Here is a 21,314-nt window from a genome sequence, read left to right as displayed (position 1 = left end):
GAAAGCTATTTTCATGAAAACTGGCATCAGCTTTCAACACAGTCAGACTTTAGCTGACTGTACTCTAATCAAGGAACTTTTATATATGAAGCCCAAAATTGGACTCGGGACGTACAATTCAGTTGTGCTGGTTTCCTTCTCAAAATAAACCAGCTAAGCCTTGGTGTTTGCTTCCCAAAGGACCTGAGGTGTCCTGTGCTTCAAACCGGGCTTTGAGAAAGACGAGGGAAGGAGGAAGAAATAGCAAAGCTTACTCTGGAAAAATCTTTTGCTTTGCTCTGCTCTCATGAGCTTATTCCCAAAACATGCCTATACTTCTCACTAACTCTAGGGCAGTGAGGAAACACAGGTCCTGGAGTAGGTTGGCTGGGCTTCAAATTCCTGCTACACCATTTGCTTCACAACCAAGCACTTTACCTCCTGGTGCCTCAATTTTCTCATCTGAAAAATGGGGGGTGCTGTTATGAGGACTAGATGAGATGGAGCATGTAAATCACATAGCATAGGGCCAGGCCTGCAGTAATTACACAGTAAGTATTAGTTGCTTTTGTAACTGTTCTCTTCCTTATGTCCTTCCCCACTCTTTAGCCAACTTTAGCAGAGATATGTAACCTGGCATCCAGCAATGGGTTTCAGAGTTTTCTAGGCATGTGCATTTTTTACATTTTGCACTGGGATTATATTTACTTCTTCCTGCCAAGGCTATCAACCTCTTGAAGGCAGGGATGACAATTTATATATGTTTATATTCCTCTGCAACACCTGGTTCAATCTGCACACAGATGGTACCCAGCAGGTGCTTGAGGGATGCACCTGTAGAGGATTTATGAACGTGCCTAGGCTTCCTTTCTAATTACTTATCAAACTCCTCAGGGAGATGCGACTCGAGTATGTATGGGGCTTTTAAAACAGCCATTCATTTTCCTATGAAGATGGAAAAGGTATGGACGTGTGAAATTGAGTGTGTATTTGAAGAAATAGTAGTTTGGCCAGAGTATTTTTTGTATTAGAAGTGGTAGAAAATGGAGCCGGGAAAGGGGCATGGTACCCCAGTCCAGATGGCGTGAGAAGCTTGCTCCATAGCGCAACTTTAGAGGCGAAGAACACAGAGGAAAACGGGTTGTTCCATGCAGGCACCGAGAGATGACTAATGTCATCATTAGAACCAGTCCCAAGCCTTATGGCGCAATAGTGTGTGTCATATGAATAACAGATATTAAAAATGTGGCTTCATTTCAAGATTAGTTTCCCTATATGGGCCCTGTAAGTATGCACACAGAGTATGAAACCATGTGACAAAACTTGCAGTTAAGATTTCTCATGTGAAAAGTTAAAAAATAATAATTACAGTGAACATTAATTAAGCCCATACTATGAGCCAGGCACCACTGAGAATGTTACGTGCCTTCTTTCAATTTATTCCTACAACATATGCAGAAGGGTGCCATTTTTAATCTCCATTTTACAGATGAAGAGATTGAGACTCCAAAATAAGTCACTGTTGTCAGATGAGAGAATTGGGATTCAAAATCAGGTCTGGCTCTGACATGTCCTACCCAGCAGAGAAATTCCACACTTAACTGGCAGGTTATGCAGGAAGGCCAAAAATCACAGAGCCGACTGTGTCTGTCTACACCAAAGGGGAAAGAGAATGCTCTGCTTCCATCTTCCGAAGGAAGGAGGCTCCTCGGTCTCCACAAATGTTTGCTGAGGTCCTGGCTGGGAAGGACGAACAAACAGAGAGCACCTACCTTTCTGGGCTTGACTTCAGAGAGGAAGAACGGGCTGGGAGGGGTAGCGTGGCCGACCTCTTAACTACCTTCTCACCATCGATGTAGCTCATCTCACTTTTTGAGCGAGGCACAGAAATGGGAGACTTTGCTGGAGAAACAAAATGCATACAAAAGCTTTTACAACTGATGGTTCCCCAGGAAAGCTAAAAACAGAAAGATGTCTTCCCTTATCCGCCACCCTCCCTCGCGCCCTCAAGACCAGGCAACTGTCACTTACTGTCTTCAGAAAAGGAGTATCGAGGAGAGTACAGATCTGAATCATCATCTACTGAACAAAACAAAATGAAATCAGGAGAAATTCTACTAAGGTAAGAGAAGCGAGTTACATGGTCCCCAGTTCCAAGGTCCTGCACTGGTGTCCTGCCACATCAGGGAACCCAGTGGAAAGAGAGGAGGAGCCAAGAACTGGAAGCTACACCACAGCAAACATTCCAGAGGAATAATGTTTGTCAGCTCCATGCAACTAAGCTGGACTTGCAGTCCGGAGAGCACATTCAGGATGCCTGGGGGGTGGCTGCGCCTGACACCAAGTACATGGAGACAAAGAGATTCCCCACAACCAAAGTGGGAATGCAGGGTCCCTGGCCTGGCTGGGGGAGCTGAGATGGATCCATGGATACTCAAGCTGGAGAGTATCTGGTCTAGGCTGCTGAGTTCGGCCTGCGAGTCCTCTTCCCAGGGGTCTTGGGCTGCTACTGGATGGGATGGGTGTGGTTTCAGGCTCCCCATCTCAGCTTTGATCTGTTTTATATGTTAAGGTCCCATATACATTGTCATTTAACAAAAAGGTTCTGAAGCTGAGAAAACAGTTCAAGAAAACCACTATATTACCCCTATCCTCCTCATCATAATTTGTTTTGATTACACCTCGACATGGTTCCTCCAGTGGGTTTCTTTCCTTGGAACACAACACCTGTGGGTAGACGTGGCTCTACAGTTTGCTCTGCAAAGATCCCCTCAGGGGGTCTAAAATGTGACTCTGGAACAAATTACAACTCACATGAGTTTATGTGGGGTGAGAAGGCCCTCTGAGGGCATGACATAGCCTAAACGAGCTGAACACTGGGGCCCTAAGACCTGTAGAACCAAGACAAGATCAGAATCCCTCATGGTAGTGGCTGGATTTTCTGTATTTTCAAATTGGGACTGATAGAGGAAATGCAGATATGGAGTCATTAAATTCATAATGACCCCCTCTAAAGATTACTCTAAAAAGAGTTAGAGGGAAACAGTCAGCCTTTCCAACGTCTTACTATCTTGCTAATCTAGGATTCAGAATTCATGAATATGGAATGAAGACCCAACTCCTTCCCTAAAAGCACATGGTGAACCTGCAAAGGAAGGTCAAAGAATTCAATGTAATATGTTAATGAATAAATGCTAATCAAATCCTTGTCTCTATGCAAATCATTTTAAATTTCAGAGAAGAAGCCAGAATTTTTTATAAAATGTACATAAAGCTAACACTGCTATTATTTTGAGTAAATTATTGTTTGAGAAAGCCTCTCTATCACCCCTTCTTTGCCCCATTCCTCTCCCCATTTTTATCTGTCCCAATTCTCCCCCAGCCTAATTAAGGGAAATCATCAGGTACCAAGGTCCCTCCTTCCCTCCTTCCCTCCTTCCTTTTTGCCTACAGTTAAGAATTAGTCAACATCATGGCTGAGCAAGGCTTAACATTCTTCTACCAACAGAGCAAGCCTTTCCCTGCGATAAATTGAGTATGGAAACTTATTCATGTAAACTGCTAAAAATGGGGCAGGGGAAAAAGTTAGATAAAATGGGTGGGGCAGGGGAAAAAGTTAGATAAAATGGGGTCCAGAAATATGTAATTTGAAAGATTATTCTGAATAATTTTGCACTGCCAGTTTTTTTTTAAGAGAATTTCTGATTACTGCACTGCTAAAATGCCACAATGTCAAAGAGAACCAAAAATTAGCTTTATTTTCAGGGATTTGATAGAAAATGGTGCTTCCACCAAATGAACAGTTAGCTTGGTTAGAAACAAAGGTATGTATAACTTAAAATCCAGCTTAGCATTTTAGTTCTAAACCCCGTACTGCTCTGAATCATGGAAAACGTACAGCCTATTAGTAGACAGTGAGGTGAGGGTTAATTTGTAACTATTACCTGGTTTTTGAAGTAAGAAGCAAAGTTTTCATGGGTGGGGGAGGGTGGCAGCATTTAATTATTCAAAGATTTTTTTTTTAAAAGCCTGAGCTCTTTAAAAAAATTTTCTCCCTGGGGTTTCTAATGTAGAATTCTAGAAAGTTCACTAGAAGGAAATAAATAGTTTCTATTAAATGGGAAATAAATATCACTACTGGGGAATTAAACAGTTTATGTATTTTAAAAAGTAGAAGTGGGAAAGATGGCGGATGAAAACAGCAGAGGAGGTGTGGATGACTGAATGTTCTTAAAGCTATTTTCTTATTTGGTATTGGTGGAAAAAGAAACTTCACTCCTCCAAGGCTAACACAGGGCAGGACATCTCTGCATGAAGAGACTTCATCTCTCACACAGTGTCCACAAAATGCCAGTGTGACACTTGGATTTCAGTCCATCAACTTTTAAGAGGGCAAACTGTCAAGTTGTACCAATTCATCTGAATAACTTTAGCAATTAGGACGAGTTCCACGGGGTGGATAATTTGTTCTTTTAAATTTTGATGCTTCCTTACAAATCTAGTAAAAGACGTTTATATCTCAGCTTATGAATAAAACAAACTAATAGTAGCTACCCTTATTATGTACTTAATCAGCACTGTTAATTTACTAACGCTGTCTCACTTAATCCTTGTGAACTAACTCCACAAGGTAAGTACTATTTGCTCATTTTACAAACAAGGAAGCTAAGGCCCAAGGAGGTTAAGAAAAATGCCCTTAGCTGCACAGTGAAAGAGAGACAACACAGAAATGGATTCAAGTGCTTTCTGACTCCACTTCCCTATGCCGCCCCTTGGCCCTGTGACAAGGATGGATGGGTGCCTTGTCACCTTGGCCTCATCTGCCTAATCCTGGGAAAGGTGAAAGAGTGTGACTATTCCATTACAAAGTTTATTACAGAAGAGGCAGGGCAGAGTGTTGTCTTGAAACCCAAGTCACACACTGCAGCACTGGTCAGGCCAACTTCCAGTCCTTGAAGCCTTTGCCCTAGTTTTCTGCATCACCCCTCCCTGGTGATGCTTAAGCAAGTTACCCCAGTTACAATCCCCTCCCCCTTCTTCTAGTTTTCCCTCCTGCTGCTCTCCAGGGACACTGGGTAAAACCAAGCCACTGTTGCCACATCTTTCACTTGCTGCTTCATGCAACCTCCTCCTAGTAGTTTCGTAACTGGGAAAATGGGCATGGAAACAGAAATGACAACAAATGAGAAAATGGGGCAACGGGAAGGTAAGGCTCACCCATCTGCATTTGTACACACTAGACAAATGGAATGTGTGTGTGTGTGTTTAACCACAGCTAAGTCATACTTAAAACGATTCCCAGGTTTTATACAAACCAGAGTCTAAAACTCGGCCCTCACTACTCCTCTGAGGGGCTCTTCACACAATCCCATATTGGCCTCAGCTGAGCTGGGATCTCATGACTGATGCTTGTGGTGGAGCCACACGCTGGTTGAGCCCCTCAACCAAGTGGCTGCAGCACTTGGCGCTTCCTGTGCCAGAGATATAAAAGAAGCTCCAACACCAAGCAGGATTTACACAGGGTGAAAACTCACTTCCGGGCCCCAAAGGCCCCTGCTGTGCTCTGATGTTTACACACCAATGGTTCTCAACTGGGTTTTGGCAATCTCTCCTTAGAGGCTCAATCTGGGGACAGCTACTCTCCTAAAACTGTCAAGAGGCACATAATTTCCTCTTCAATTTCCTCTTCCACAGTGACTTTAAATGAGCTTCTAAAGAACTTTTGTTGTTGAGAATTTATAACAACCTTAGCAACAACTGGATAAAGTGCTGGTTGAGAATTGTTGTTCTACAAAAAGTAATTGACAAAAAATAGGATAATGGGCAAGCAGCAGTATTTACATAATCACTTGCCTAGACTGATTCAATTTCAATTTCATGCAATTCTTAGGCCTTTACACTTAAAATTATTTTTATAACATAATAGATTATTTTTATAACATTAATGGATCATTTTTAATACATTTTTTTCCATTGCTCATACTAATTTCTTCTCCCACTTTCCCACACATATGCAGGAAAAAACATGATAAAGGGAAAAGATAGATACAGACAAAAGAAATATTCAAAGATTGAGTACGCAGAATTAGATATAAAATCTGGATGGAATGGAGGAGTTAGAACAAGCAAAAGGAGAGATGATGCAAGGTCAGGAAGTCCAGAGAGCTTTGGAAAAGACTGACAAAAGCTTTGTATGTTTCAGTTAAACAATCAAGCTCTAAAGTATGAAAAAAAAGATCAAGATAGGGTGTTAGAGTAGCAGTAGCAGACAAATTCAGAAAAAAATAGAATTCTGAAAGAGTAGATGAGAATGAGGCCGCACCAGAGAGGAGTTACAGGATTAAAAGTTTGGGAGGACCAGAGAAATGGAAAAAGACTCACCTTCTTCATCTCCTCTCGTATTCCTGGGCCTCAAAAGTGGAAACGGACAACTGCCACTGTTTCTCAACTGTCAAAGACTTTTCTGCCTGCTGGGCTGAGCATTCTGGGGCTGTTCTAGTTTGGAGAGCAGAGGTGACTGCTCTGGGCAGCTCAGCCCCTCCCCTGGGCACATTAGCTGGAGTTTGGGGCAGGAGGCACAGATCCTGGCCAAGCATCTTTGCAACAGAACTATTTGCTTGAAACTCAAGCAAAATAAGGCTATTCTTAGGAATCCTGTAAGACCAGTGGAGGACTGTTTTAACTCAAATACAGATGTCCCTGGGAAAATCAGCCACCTTAAATCCTTGCCTTACCACATCTTCATCTAGCAATGAGGAAAAAGAGCAAGGAGACAGGGCACTGTGCCAAATATGCCACCACACCCGGGGATGCCTAGAGGTGTCTTGAGTCACTTCACCAGAAGGTGGCAGTGGCCACCAGTGGCCTAAAGGGTGGTGGAAGAAGTATTCAAAGGCAAGGGAAAAAGCCTGGTCTCTGGGACTTCTGCTCTGGCCGACAGCCCTTCACCCTGACATAGCTGCAGGGTCTAATCCTATACCCAAATTCCCCAAATTGCATCTGGGTATCTTCCTGTTTCTTGGGGTGGAGAAGGGAGGTATACCTCCATTCCAATGGTTCTCAATCCTGGCTGTGCGTCAAAATCACCTGTGGAGCTATCCTAAGTTCGTATTCCCAGACAACCTCCTGGGGGACACCAGCTCAACAGACGGACTCACAAGCAGTGGGGAGGTGGGGGCCTGAGCTGAGAGAGCCCTTGACAAGGGCCAAAAAATCAAGAACACACAGTGTAGCAAGGGAGGGAAAGGCCTCAGTAGAGCAGTAAAAGCCCACAATTGGGAGCAACGCCAGCCTGGGTTTGGATCTTGGCTCTGCCACTTACTTGCCCATGTTACTTAACCTGTCTGAACTTCAGATTCTCCCATGATAAAACGAGGACCTACCTCATAGGGTTGCTTTGAAGGGTGAAAATGAGATAACTGTGATGCACTCAGCTTGGGGCCATGTATATAACAAGAGATCCATAGTGGCAGGCACATTGTCATCGTAGTGGTTATGTTATTATTAATAGGATTACAAGTATGAGCTGCTGACATGCCAATCACCACACTGTTAATTCTTAAAGCAGGAGGGAGGGGAAGAGGCAGAGACAGTTTGTGAAGCTGTCTCTCTGTAGCTTACTCCAGGTTCAGGAGGAAAGCAAGGATAGGATTTCTGAAGACTCACCCTTGCAACCCTTCCATGACTTAGGGTGCAGGGATGGGTGCAGGTGGAGCTGGTGATGGTGTCTATCAATACCCATCTCCTCACCCCACAATCATTTTGAGCAAATAGCATCTCAGATGCAAAGAAAAGACATTTGCCTGCAACAGAAAGAATGGAATGTGTTCATGATAAGTAGCTTTGGATTAGAAGAGAAGGAATGATGGAGAGGAGAGGGCCAAGTGAAGATTAAAAAGCAAAGAAAAACTCATTTGCCTAGGCTTACCTGAAAGTTATTACCAAAGGAGTTCTGAGAAATTATTTTGTGATAAGGTTCCTAATGATTGGGGCGTGTAGTGAAATTACAAGAAATAAGCCTCCTGAGTTTATTCTATTCTTCCCAAAGTTCCTCGCCCCAATTCCTCCCAACTTCCTCATGAAATGAAGTGTGATTATATGTAAGATCTCTCCTATCCCATATAGAGTGATCTCAAAGATCATAAAATGACTAGAAGTGGCTGTTCCTTGTTGGAATCTACAGACTTTTTCTTAAAGGAACACTTTAAACCTCACTGATTCAGACATGATCATTTATCTCCCAAAAGTCTGGCCAGTAGTTTACTTTTTCATTGTTGCTGGGGAAAAGGGTTACTAAGCCAGGATAAACAAACTTTAATACGGTCATTTACTAATTAGGAGCATCAGCTTTGAGAATTTTAGGAATGTCATATATATATACATACACACACACACATACACACACATATATATACACACACTATATGTACACACACACACAAACACACACACTGTATGAACAACTGGAACTTAGAGGCAACAACTCTTAGGCTAGGCTTTCATATGCTTATTACAAATAATTTTAGTTCCCAATTATGAATTAAAACAACATTTTCCTTCCCAGAGGATAGACTTTGGAATGACTCACATTTCTCAGCAAAGCTGTCTATTTGTTTTTTATTGTTCATTAAAATCAGAGTAGAGCCTCAATCAGGTGCTAACCTGTCTTTAACATCTTTCTTTGAAAGGTATAAATCTTTGCTATGTAAAGAAGGATGTGCAAAGAGCACAGGGCCACCTGTCAGAGTGCAGGGCTGGAACAGCACCAAGGACAGGGCTGACGAGGGACCCTGGGAGCTCACAGACAACATCAAAACCATACATCATGGGTCCAAAGACACCGAGAATCTCCTTAAACTTAAAAAAGAAGAAAGTAACATTTAAAAAACAATCTAGGTAAGAAAGAAGATGGCGGCATAGAGAGGAGTGGAAGTTAGTTAGTCCCCCGGAACTACTAATAAACAGCCAGGAACAACTAGAAAATAATCTGGAATAACTGCTGCGGAGGGACAAACATGACCGTCCACTCATCATACACCAACCTGAATTGGGAGGAATGCCCGAGATCACAGCATAAAATCTGTAAGTAAAAACTGTGGACCCAAGCTGGGAGCCCCCTCCCTCCATGGCCCGAACGGCAAAGCCTCACTGTGCTAGAGAGGAGCACTCTCCCAAACTGCAAAGCCTCACTGTGCTAACGAGCAGCACTCTCTGAGCTAAGTGAATATAGCTCAGCTGAGCTCCAGCTGGGGTTTTAACTAGCACACATGGATTGCTCAATAAAAGCTACAAATCCCCAACAAGCAGACAGAGGCTCTCAGTGACAACTGACCTTGGAGAGCTGGAGGACCTCTCTGGGAGGGAGGGGGAGCCCAGAGGACCAGGTGCTGTCTCTGGCCGACAGGTCAAACTGAGGGGGACTGCAGACTGACCCTGAAGGGGGTCTTTCTGTCCCTTTTTCAGCTCAGTGGAGAAAGCCTCAGCCATTTTCAATTCCCAGTGCTCAGACCCAGACACAGGTGGAGATAGCAGAGTCAGAGACAATTCAAATGCAAATGACCTCTCCCCAGGGGGTATATCTTCCCTAAGAGGAAAGAGGCAGTGCCAAGCTCTACTATCTGCCTTCCATTCACAGCCAGACCCCAGAGCCTGGGGGAAACAGCCACGGGCCACACTTCCCTATACCAGCAGTCTGGAGCTACAGGCTGACAGGCACCACCTGCTGGGCAGAAAAGCACAGTGACTGGAGGCCTCACAGGGTGCATCAATCTTCTAAGACACCCTCAGGGAGACCTGAAACTATTGCCTCCTTCCAAGACATGAGCCCATTCTGGTCTAGGAAAACCTGATTGGGGTAACCAAGGAGGCCAGAGGCCTAGACAACAGAAAACTAATACCTACACCAGGATGGGTGAAGTTATGGCCCAGTCAAAGGAACAAACTTACACTTCAACTGAGATACAGGAATTTAAACAACTAGGGCTGAATCAATTCAGAAAATTTAGGAAGATATGGCAAAAGAGATGAAGTGTATAATGAAAATACTGGGTGTACATAAGGTAGAAATCGAAAGTTCGAAAAAATAAATGGCAGGATCTATGGAAATGAAAGGCACCACATAAGAAATGAAAGACACAATTTAGACATACAACAGCAGATCTCAAGAGGCAGAGGAAAACACTCAGGAACTGGAGAACAAGGCACCGGAAAACCTACACACAGAAGAACAGTTAGAGAAAAGAACGGAAAAATATGAGCAATGTCTCCAGGAACTTAAGGACAAAATGAAATGCAGGAATGTACGTGTCACTGGTATCCCAGAAGAAGAAGAGAAGGGGAAAGGGGCAGAAGCAACAATAGAGGAAATAATCAATGAAAATTTTCCATCTCTTATGAAAGACATAAAATTATGAATCCAAGAAGCACAGCATACCCCAAACAGAACAGATCCAAATAGGCCTATGCCAAACACTTAATAATCAAATTATCAAACATCAAAGATAAAAAGAGAATCCTGAAAGCAGCCAGAGAAAAGCAATCCATCACATCCAAGGAAGCTTGATAAGACTACATGCGGATTTCTCAAAAGAAACCATGGAGGCAAGAAGGAAGTGGGGTGATACATTTAAGATACTTAAAAACCACCAACTAAGAATCCTATATCTGGCACAACTATCCTTCAAATATGAGGGAGAGCTTAAAATAGTTTCTGACAAACAGATAATGACAGAGTTTGTGAACAAGATACCTGCTCTACAGGAAACACTAAAGGGAGCACTACAGACAGAAATGAAAAGACAGGACTAAGAGGTTTGGAACACAATTTTGGGAGATAGTAGCATAGCAATGTAAGCACACCAAACAAAGATGACTGCAGGTATGGTTGAAAGAGGAAGGTTAGGAGCATGTGGGACACCAGAAGGAAGGAGGAAAGATAAAGACTGGGACTTTATAACTCACGGAAACCTAGGGTGCGCAACGATTGTGATAAAAGGTTCAAATATGTTTTTACAGGAGGTAGAACAAATGGATGTCAACATCGCAAAGTGTTAAAAATGGGGTGGGATTGGGGGAAAAATATAATCAATGCAAACTAGAGACTATAGTTAACAGAAACAGTGTATTATGCTTCCTTTAATATAACATAGGCAATATACCAAAGCTAAATGCCCATGGCGGGGGGGGGGGGGGACATAGGGGAAGAGTATGGGACTCTTGGCATTGGTGATGTTGTCTGACTCTTTACTCTACTTTAGTTTAATGCTATCTTTCCTTTTGTTGCTTTCTAGCTGTCGTGTTTGTTTTTTCTTTTTTCCCTCTCTTTCTTCTTTTCTTTTTCTCCTGTCTCTCTACCTTCTTTGACTCTTCCTCCTCCTTTGTGGAAGAAATGGAGATGTCCTTTTACAGATAGTGGCAAAGGTAGTGTAAACATGAATATGTGACTATATAGGGAACCATCAATTGTTTACTTAGGACGGAATGTATGGTGCGTGAGCAAAACCGTCTTAAAAAAAATGGGATGAAGAAACCCTGAGGGCACTGTATTGACTGAAATAAGTCAGACACATAAAGACAAATATTGCAGGGTCTCACTGATATGAACTAATTATAATACGTAAACTCATAGACATGAAATGTAAGTTATCAGGATATAGAATGAGGCTAAAGAATGGGGAGTGGTTGCCTATTATGAGCAGAATGTTCAGGTAGGGTGAACTTAAACATTTGGAAATGGACAGAGGTGACGCTGGCACATTGTGAGAATCACTAACAGTGCCGAATGGTGCATGAATGTGGTAGAAAGGGTAAGCTCAGAGTCACGTATGTCACCAGAAGGAAAATTGGAGGTTAAAAGATGGGAATCTATAAAACAGTGAATCTTGTGGTGGACAATGTCCATGATTACTGTACAAATATTAGAAATCTCTCTCATGAACAGAACAAATGTATGACACTGTAACTGGAAGTTAATAATAGAGGGACATATAGGAAAAAAATACATACCTATTGCAAACTATATACTACAGTTAGTAGTATTTTAAGTCTTTCATGAACAGTAACAAATGTACTATACCAATACTATGAATTAATAATGGAGGGGGGGTGGTTAGGGGTATGGGAGGATTTGAGTTTCCTTTTTTTGCGTGTCTTTATTTCTTTCTGGAGTAATGAAAAATGTTCCAAAAATTGAAAAAAAAATACTAACTGTGGTGATGGATGCACAGCTGTATGATGGTACCATGGGCAAGTGATTGTACACTTTGGATCTTTGGATAATTGTATGGTATTGTGAACAATCTCAATAAAAAAAATGGAAAAAAAAATGATCTAGTCAAATGTTTCACGTAAAAAGGCTTCATCTAATTAAATAAGTCAATGATCTGTGTCTGGCTCTGTCAACAAGGCAGGGGTGAGTGTGAGAGATGGAATCCACCCTAGGGTACTTACTAGTAACTCTTTGTTACTATGAATTGTTGATGTCCAATCTAACTTTTTCCTTCACCATTAAGCCTATTTGCTTTTGGTCTTCAAAAATAAAATAATAGTGGGATCTGCTTCTAAATTTTATGTGAAACATTAAGTCACCCCTTGCAGTTTTTGTTTCTAGGCAAAATAACTCCAATTCCCTTATGTCTGACGATGTGTTCTAAAAGGCAAATGGCAATGTTAGCCCGGGTTGCTAGGTGTGGTGGCTGATGGCATGGAAGCTTGGGAGTGAGGCTGTGAAACCCTCACTTCAGACCAACGGTCAAGCTGAATGTGTAAGCAGTTGATACTGCCCAGGACAAGCTAGAGCAGTCTTCCAGTCCAATGGGAGTCGCTGTTCTCCACCGGAACTTCTCCAGGTGGGCCTCCCTCTCCCCACATCTATGAGAGTACCATGCCTTCCAGCATGATGTCTATCAGAGATATCTGTCCTTGTCATTTCCCCTAGGGGGGAGCCCTGTTTTATGAGTGGGTTGGGCTCTCAAGTCCAAAAAAAGTCCAAATCAAAAATTGCATTTAACCAAAATTGCCCTGGAAAAATTCTGTGTCCCCAACTCAGCTATAGTTATGTCTTCAGCAGTGCTTCTGGATAGACTCAGCACTCTAAGATAGAAAGACTAAGTTATCTCACACCAAACAAAAGCTCTGGTTGGCACTGAACAGGTCATTGATCAATGTTAATGATTAGATGTTTGTTTTTTAAGTTCATGTGTGTTTAGTAAACTTCTTTTCTTTCAGAATAGGCCCTAGGAATGAAATAGATGGAAACCACTAATCTGGCACATAACAGGACACTCGACTATCCCTTAGATTGAACTAAACCTTGCTCAGTTTGGGGAGACCAGAACTGAAATGTAGCATTTTAACTAAAACTGTAATGTATCCCAGCATTTTATCTCATACATGTTATTAAGCGATCAGTAAGAGTAAGTGGAATGATTGAATGGATGACTTTATCAATGATGAGAATGGCTGTGCAGGTTTAGAGAGAGGACCAGTGAGCTGATGGCTCTGGGCTTCATCCCTTTTGCCATGGTCCAAACCCTTCACTCATTGACATCCTCCAGGTATTTACCAAGGGCCTACGATGTGCCAGCGATGCTTTCTGTGGCCTTTTGGACACATGCTCCTATAATTGCCAGCACACTGGACGTAATTCACCAGAGTGACCTTATCAAATTCCTCTTTGAGGACAGGAGCTGTGTCTTGTTCATGGCAATATCCTCAGTGCCAAGGACAGTGTATGGCACCCAGAGAGTTCTCAAAACTGCTTGAATGATCTTCTGAAGTTCAAAGCCCTCAACACCTCATCCTAGAATAACATTTAACAAAATTTCCTCCTATGTATACCACCCACTCCCCCTTTTCTGGGCCACTGACCCAATGATCAGATAATACCTGGGACTAAGATAAGTCTCAGGATATTGCTCTTCACTCATCTTGTAGAACCTTCTGTGGCACCATTTTAGCATACTTCTTTTAAACTTAGACTTTCTGCCCCAGAAAAGAATATCTCTTAGATACAAAGGTGGCTGTGTGCTCCACCAGGGCCAATTTCCTAGGCAGATCTTTTATAAAATGTTTTCCAGCTTGCCAAAAACTTTACTTTCAAGAGATATCATCTCCCACCATAACTGAATATTATACCTGGCTATCTCTTTTGGAAATCTCCTACCAAGGAGATACACCTTGAGGGCCCATGACCAGAGGGGCCCAGTGGTGAGTTTGTTGCACATATAGGACGCTGGTGATTTTTATGTTGTTGGAAACTAGCAGGTCTACCTCCTTCTGCCCAGCAGCCATAATGACTCCACTTTCCCGAGTCACTGCCTAACTGCCAACACCATGCAACCTCACCAAATACAAGCCCTGGGAGCTAACTAGGGGCAGTTTTTCCAAGAGTCCCAAATGTTCAAAGCATTAAACTAAGTTACATTAGATACCCTATTAAGCATGAAACCCTAAGGGGACAGGATTAAAATACTACCTGTATAGACTCCGGTTACAGAGCTGGGAAGGAGAACGACAACACAGCAAAAACATAAGGTTGGAGGGAAGCAAATGATTGATAGACAGCCCTTAGCAACCAGGGAAAACAACAAGGGGAAAAAAAAAAACGAAGCACCAGTACAAAGAGAGGCACACAATTTTCCTTTAATTACCTTCAGATTTAGGACTAGGAGTAGATGCAGGAAACTGGTAGGTAGGAGTGTAAGGATTGTCCTCTGTGGCAGAGAAAAGCAGTGGATTTTGAAACTATCCACCATGAAGTGGAGGAACTGACAAATCCCCAATTGACTCTTTTAAAAGATTACCTATTTTAGTGTTGTTAAAGCACACAGGCATCACACTTAAAAACAGATTAATGAATTAGAAAGGACTTAGTTATTTTAATACAGCACATCATGCAAATGAGTGAAATAAAATTTTCACCAACCAAAAACAACTATAAAAATAAAATCTAAAAGCCAAAATCTTATTTCTATGATGGAACTATAAGAATTAATTTAAATCTAGGACAACAGATATACTGTCTAAGTTTATGGTACCTTCAGAAATTTGCTGGATTTCAGGAAGTTCAGGGAATTTGTACGTAGGGAAATAAGGGTTTTCTTCAGGAGTGTCTAGGCAGAGGAGCAGGTTTGGGAGAGAGAATAGAGGAAGATACAAATGGAGAGAATGAACGAATAGGAATCCACAGGCAATTTTGGCTCCTTCAATTCTGGAACACAGTAAGCATCACTAGCAATATGAAAAAAAAAAAAAAAATCAAACTGCTTTAAAAAATCCAGTCCTTTTGCCTGAATTACTGAGACACATCTAAAGAGACAATATAATTTCTCTTTCTTGGACAAAAAGTGTATACAGGCTGTAATGGGTAAGAGCATTTAGTACAAGGTTGCAAGTTTTCACTTTTTATATAAGGCAAGAAACAGTAAGTATGCTAGTAAATAGTATGTAATGAAAACACTATCATAAAATGATTTTTTTTTGAAATCAAAGTTTGTGTTGTGGACATTAGAATCAAGACAAACAAGTGGATTCTTAACTTTTAAAATACCTTGGCCAAATATCAGGGCAGGCAGTTTCGTTTCAAAGCTGTAATTTAGGTTGATGTAATAACTATAATGTACAAGAAGACCACAGCTGCCTGGGGGCTAAATTACATATTTTGCACGTATGTACCTGTGTCTCAGCATCTGAGCTGTCAAAACTGGGCCTAAAGGTGAGAGAGACATGGACTGTTCTAAGAAATGGACAGTAGCTTTTAGAAGTAACCAGTGGAACTGACACCATCTGATCAGACACCCAGCATTTAGCATGGCCACAGTGACTCAGCTCATTCACCCAAAAACAAGGGATTTCCTCTTGACTCAGAAATGCTAAACACTGAGCATCTCGATATTCAGAAAGAGTTTGAAGAGGGGCACACCCAGGTTCATTCCAAATACTGCAGGAGCTAATTAAGTGTTAGCTGGAATCCACAGCTAATCTGAGAAATTAGACATTGTGGCATAGGTGGAACAGTGACCCGAATGCTTTTTCTTTGCCTTCATGTGTCGTCTGTGCCAGGCAGCCAGACTGGATTTGGCCACAGGGAAGGAAAAGATGCTTGGCCTGTGGGAGGAGTAGTATCCTCCCACCATGCAGCTACATGCCTGCCTATCAGCATGGGAGGCGATGCAAGCCGGTGGGGCTGGGAACTGCCCGAGCATTGGCCTGGGGTTCTCCCTACATGCTGGGTCACCTGCTGACAGCCAGCAGCCCCCTGACTGGGAAGCACTTCTCTTCCAGCTTGAGCGGGCTCCAGCGTGTCAGCTTGTAACTGACTCTCAGGGCTACCTGCCAAGTGCTGGCTCCCAGCTGGGGAAGATTATTTTTCATATTAACGCTGTTTAAAGGTGCACCATGTGGTCTACTTTACAAGGCACAATTTGCTCTCATTTGGACCCTGCAGCATCCCTTGGAGGAAGGGAGGCAGGATAAACAGAAACATATGGTTGGCCCAAGGTTACATGAGTGCTTGGAAGATTAACCTAGGTAAGAATACAGCATTCTTAACAACCTGCTCAGCACTTCCTCAACTCACTCTGTCCACAAGGCAGTCATGGGCTGACACATGGTGGTGCACCTGAAGCGGGAAGCAGGTGGGAGTTGGAGCTGCTTGTGTCCGTCCCTAGGCAGGGACACAGGCAGAGTGCTCAGGCTTGGCCCTGCTGGCATTCTACAACGTTTGGGAGGAAAGACTTGCGAGTTGCCCTCAAATTCCAAGTCTGAGGCAGGTGTACAAGTGCTTCCTCCCGCCTTTGCTGGGAAGGGGCACAGCTGGGCTCAGGCAAGCCAGTACCTGATGAGGTCCACCCAGGACCCATCTTCCAGCACCTAGCAAAGTGAGTCTTAAGCCCTCATCACAACAGTCTGCATAGGGGCACCCAGTACAGCACAGCTTCTATAAATGAAAATCAGTACCTCGGTTTAGTTTGTGGATCTGTTTAAACATATTCTTGTACCAGTCTTTTGATCTTTCAGTGTTCTGGATAAAAACAAAGGCAAATAGTAAAATAAAATGAAAATCTTGGCAAGTTTGAGAACTTCCATATTTACAAAACCAAACAGGAAAGTGACAACATCTTAAGTCAAAACTCAGCCATGGACCTCTATAAATCTTTGCGATCTGCTTTATCTTTGAAAAAATGCAAAAACTCTTGAGAATGGACAGACAGACCAAGAGATTCACACCTGAATCTGCAAAGTGATACTTGGCCAAAAGGATGCAGATTTTAAAGAAAGTAGACAAGGACCCACTTGAAATGTGTCCATTATCATATAATTTTTAAATTTCATTTTTAGAGAGAATCTCTCTCTATATGGATTACACTAAACTGAAGTAAATGCTCCTAGAATATGAGACTGAATTTGCTTGATAGGCCATACCCTGCCACTTTCAGGTTATTCTGCAGAAGTTCATCTAAGTCACCTTGCACAAGGCCAGATTTAGAATGCATACATTAAGACATACCCATTATAGCATCCAATGCCATAGATTTTTCACTCTAACTGCAAAACTTCTTTTTTTTTTTTTTTTAAGATAAAAATAAAACAAGGAAGGAGATGGCTAAGTGATCAGACCAGATATTTTCACTCCCACTTTACAGGTGAGGAAATGACATAGGCAAAACCAAAGTGAGTAGCCCAAGGTCACAGAGCTGGTGAGAAGGTGAATGGGAAAGCCACCTAACATGATAATTACTGACATGGCTTTGAGAGTTGGCCAGACCATCCTGTCACCTATGAGCTGTGCAATCTTGGGCAAGTAACAGAATCCCTGATTCCCTGCTTCCTCATATATAACATGGGAATGATACTAGTATCCACCTTGCAGAGTGAGTGATGTTTAAAAGAGAAAATCGCTCAACAAGCAGTAACTACCATTACTCTTAGTAATAATTCTCTTTCTATATTATTATCCAGGACCAGAAAACAGCTCTTTGGAGGCTTAGTTCACTGCTGCTTCTATCAGGTGACGCACCTCCTCCAAAGGGATACCCAAAACAGTCCATTTATCTAAACAGAAATCACAGAGGAATATACTTGCTGGTGGGCAAGTGGAGAGGGTTGGAATTCACCCTAATCCAGTTTCAAAAGTCGGGCTTCCCTGGAATTCCTTAGGGTCTGTAGGAGGATTCATCAGCCTGGTACACTGGGGGAGAGCTGGGGAGGGCCGCCATAAGACCCGCTGTTCTGGAAGCCTCGGCAGGCTGGATCTATTCTGTGCTTTTACTCGGTCTAGAGAACAGGGTGTCTCCCACCAAGAAGGAACTTCTTCCTGAACCCATAAACAGGGTCCCTGGGCCTCTCACCCTCCCCAGGTTCTGTAAATAACCCTGGACCACAAATTACCAACGATGCCCCACATAACAATAAAGCAATAACTGGGAAGCACTGCCTACCACATTCTCCCCTAGAACACTTACAAGCCCAAAGCCTCTCAGAAGTTCTGCTGCAGAGAAACCTCTCTGACTCTGTTCCACTTGCCTTTCCCCCCTATTCACTGAGCCACAAAACCCTTTCATCTTCAGGACTAAACACCCAATACATTTTGGAAAAAACTTCTCTACCCTGAGCCCAGGACCAAGATGGGCTCGGGATGCTGGAGGGCAGCTTCTGGGGGCTCTGCAGCCATCGATGCACTTGGAGAGTTGACATAGCAGGGACCCTGCCCCCGAGGCCCATGTAACCCACAGATGAGGTTCATGTGCACTCAGGGGTGTGCACTTGTCACTGGCTTAGGACAAAGCCTAAGAACAACTTTGAGGTCCACGCTCATACCCGGAGTGGGATGCCCACTTCATCCATGGAAACATCACTCAGGTCCTGTGTGCTCTTCACCACCTGTCCGTCATCCTTTGCTTTGTTTTCAGTAGCCCTGACAGGTGAGGTGGGTTTTTCCTTGGTTCGGGTTGAGTCCTGCTCTTCTACTCTTCTTTCTGAGACAGGGTCTGGAAATGAAGAGCAATTGTTAGCTGAAGCTCTTCTGGTCCCTCCCAAAGCAAAAAATTCCCAAACAGGTCAGCTAGGGGAAATGGTTTTCAATTTTCAATTGGAACTGCTTTCACCTACAGCAGGGGTCAGCAAATACAGCCCATGGGCTGGCCACCTGTTCTTGTAAATAAAGTTTTATTGGAACACACCCACAGCAATTCCTTTATGTATTATTTATGGCTGTTTTTGAGCTACAACAGCAGAGTCAAGCAGCTGTGACACAAACTGTATGGCTTGCAAAACCTAAAATATTTAGTACCTGGCCCCTTAAAGAAGTTTGCCAAACCCTGACCTCAAGGATGCTGAGCAAGGCACCCCCAGACCTGAAGGTTTTATTTAACTCATGCGAATTTACTTGGCCACTGCTTTCTCTTTACAGCCTTCAATAACCAGCTGTGGAGAGACATAGTTTGGATATTAAATCTTGACATAACTTGCCAAGCAGGATAGGAAAGGAAGGGTGTGATAAAGACATAATTTTGGATTTGGAGGAAAGGAGATTCATTTTTTCTTGGATTACTGAGTTTTTAAGGACCAGAAAGGTTTATATTCTATAGGTTTCTTAATTTAAGTGTAGTCCCTAAACCCACAGCATCAGGAGCACCCAGAAATGCAGAATCACAGACCCTACCCAGAGCTACCGGATCAGATGCTACATGTTAACAAAAGCCCCAGGTGATTCCTGTGCACATTAGTATTTGAGAAGCACTATTCTCTAAGACTGTAGTAGACAGCATTTCCGGAAGGAGTACAAGAAATACAGCATGATGTGGAAAGAGCAATGCGCCACAGGTCATCTGGATTTGAATGCCACTGACACTTAGTAACTGTGTCACCTTAGGCACCTGAGTTAATCTCTCTGAACTTTACTTGCCTCCATTAAAAAGTGAAGACCTACAAAAGTCCTTAAAAAAAGTCCTGGTCTGGAAGAGAGCAGGTGCTCAGTCAATGAGAACGCCCCTTCTCTATAAAAAGGGGGAACTCTGCAAGGCAGTTTCATGGCATCGCCTGCTCCATGGGCTGACTCTGCCCAGTGCTGACACTAACTTCTGAAACGAGGGCTCATCCTGTGCCCACAGAGCGATTTTTAAATATCCTATTAGTGAGAATTAGCTTAGTGAGGGCTTCAGAAAACCTGGTCCTGACCATCATCGTCATAAGCTTTAAAAGATGTGAAAACCAGATGGGCTTTATTGCATGAGTTCTCATGCTCACAGCAAATTCCACATGAAGCCAAGGATTCAGCAGGAAGTCTGGAAGAGTAGGGGGATATCGAGGTACTAGAGTCCGCTCTTAATGTGATTCAGCTGAGCGTTCTCCTCCTGCCCCAATGGCATCTCCAATGTGCTCAAAAGGAAGCAGGTGAGGCTGATTTCAAGCTGTCTCACCTGGGTGCTCAGAGGCGCTCACACTCCTTTACCTATGGTAGCATCTCTTAAGAAGAGAAAGATCACAGACATGCCATTCTCAGAGATTCCAGATGCAGAGTAATTTTTCTTTTTTTAATTTAGGGTAGGTGGTTCTAACAACAATCACTTAACTGCAAAACTCAGGCTGACAATCCTTGGATTTGCTCCAAAGCTGCCTGAGTCCTGATCTATTAAAAAAAAAAAAAAAATTGCCCTGAAATATTTTACTTCAGAAGCTTGTGACCATGTGACTTGTGATTCAGTGGATTTCAATATACAGAGGGTAGAACTGCAGCCCTTGAAGAAAAAGTATTACTTATATAGTGAAAACCTAAGTGACATTTAATTGCACCATGCAGGTGACAGGAAGACCCTTTGACAACTGTGTTACAATGAAAGCTTGCTGTTATTTCTCAACAGGCAAATATTCATCCCTAATATAACATCCTGGGGCAATTCCTTCCAGTTTTATGCTATGCTTTAAAAAATGAAGGTCCTGGAAGGACCACTAAATAAATGGCAATGCTGACTACCTCCGTCAGGGCCCCTGTGTTTGGGGGAATCAGGAAAGCCTCCCTTTTCTTCAGCCCCAAAGCTGTGTGATTGAGGATTACAGCAAGTCTTCCTCCTCTTTGAGGGAAGGAACGGTGCCCCTCTAACCCTGGACCAGCTGTTCTGTCCTAACCCTTATCTTGTGTTCTTGTCTATCTACCCAGGGAGACGCTGAGCTTCATGAGGCCACACATCAGGTAGGTCTCATTCTTGGATGAATCTCACTGAGCAGCAAGTCAGCAGGGGTTCAGAGAAAATCTGTGAAAAAGATGAAGGCTGTTGGTGACCCCTCCAAGTCCCTCACTGCAAATGTGCTAGGGAAAGCCTTACTCCAAGGCTCAGAGA

General features: G+C 42.9%; 1 protein-coding gene across 50 annotated transcripts in view; it reads right to left on the bottom strand.

The window, feature by feature from the left end:
- The window catches only part of SORBS1 (sorbin and SH3 domain containing 1), a 255,908-nt gene that overhangs the window by 69,509 nt on the left and 165,085 nt on the right, over positions 1–21,314 (bottom strand). For 22 of the 50 annotated variants that reach the window (XM_037805198.1, XM_037805195.1, XM_037805201.1 and 19 more), the window contains 6 exons: positions 18,796–18,965; positions 16,936–16,999; positions 15,015–15,089; positions 14,628–14,690; positions 2,011–2,061; positions 1,752–1,881 (listed from right to left, as the gene is read on the bottom strand). In XM_037805198.1, coding sequence (XP_037661126.1) covers positions 1,752–1,881; positions 2,011–2,061; positions 14,628–14,690; positions 15,015–15,089; positions 16,936–16,999; positions 18,796–18,965 — 553 coding nt within the window. The remainder of the gene's footprint in view (positions 1–1,751; positions 1,882–2,010; positions 2,062–14,627; positions 14,691–15,014; positions 15,090–16,935; positions 17,000–18,795; positions 18,966–21,314) is intronic. The other 28 variants (XM_037805208.1, XM_037805220.1, XM_037805222.1 and 25 more) reach the window with 4 other exon arrangements.

Source organism: Choloepus didactylus, chromosome 15, assembly GCF_015220235.1.
Source record: "Choloepus didactylus isolate mChoDid1 chromosome 15, mChoDid1.pri, whole genome shotgun sequence".
In the NCBI taxonomy this organism is placed as follows: Eukaryota; Metazoa; Chordata; class Mammalia; order Pilosa; family Megalonychidae; genus Choloepus; species Choloepus didactylus.
Note: the sequence above shows the minus strand (reverse complement) of the source record. Positions and strands in the feature narration are given on the sequence as shown.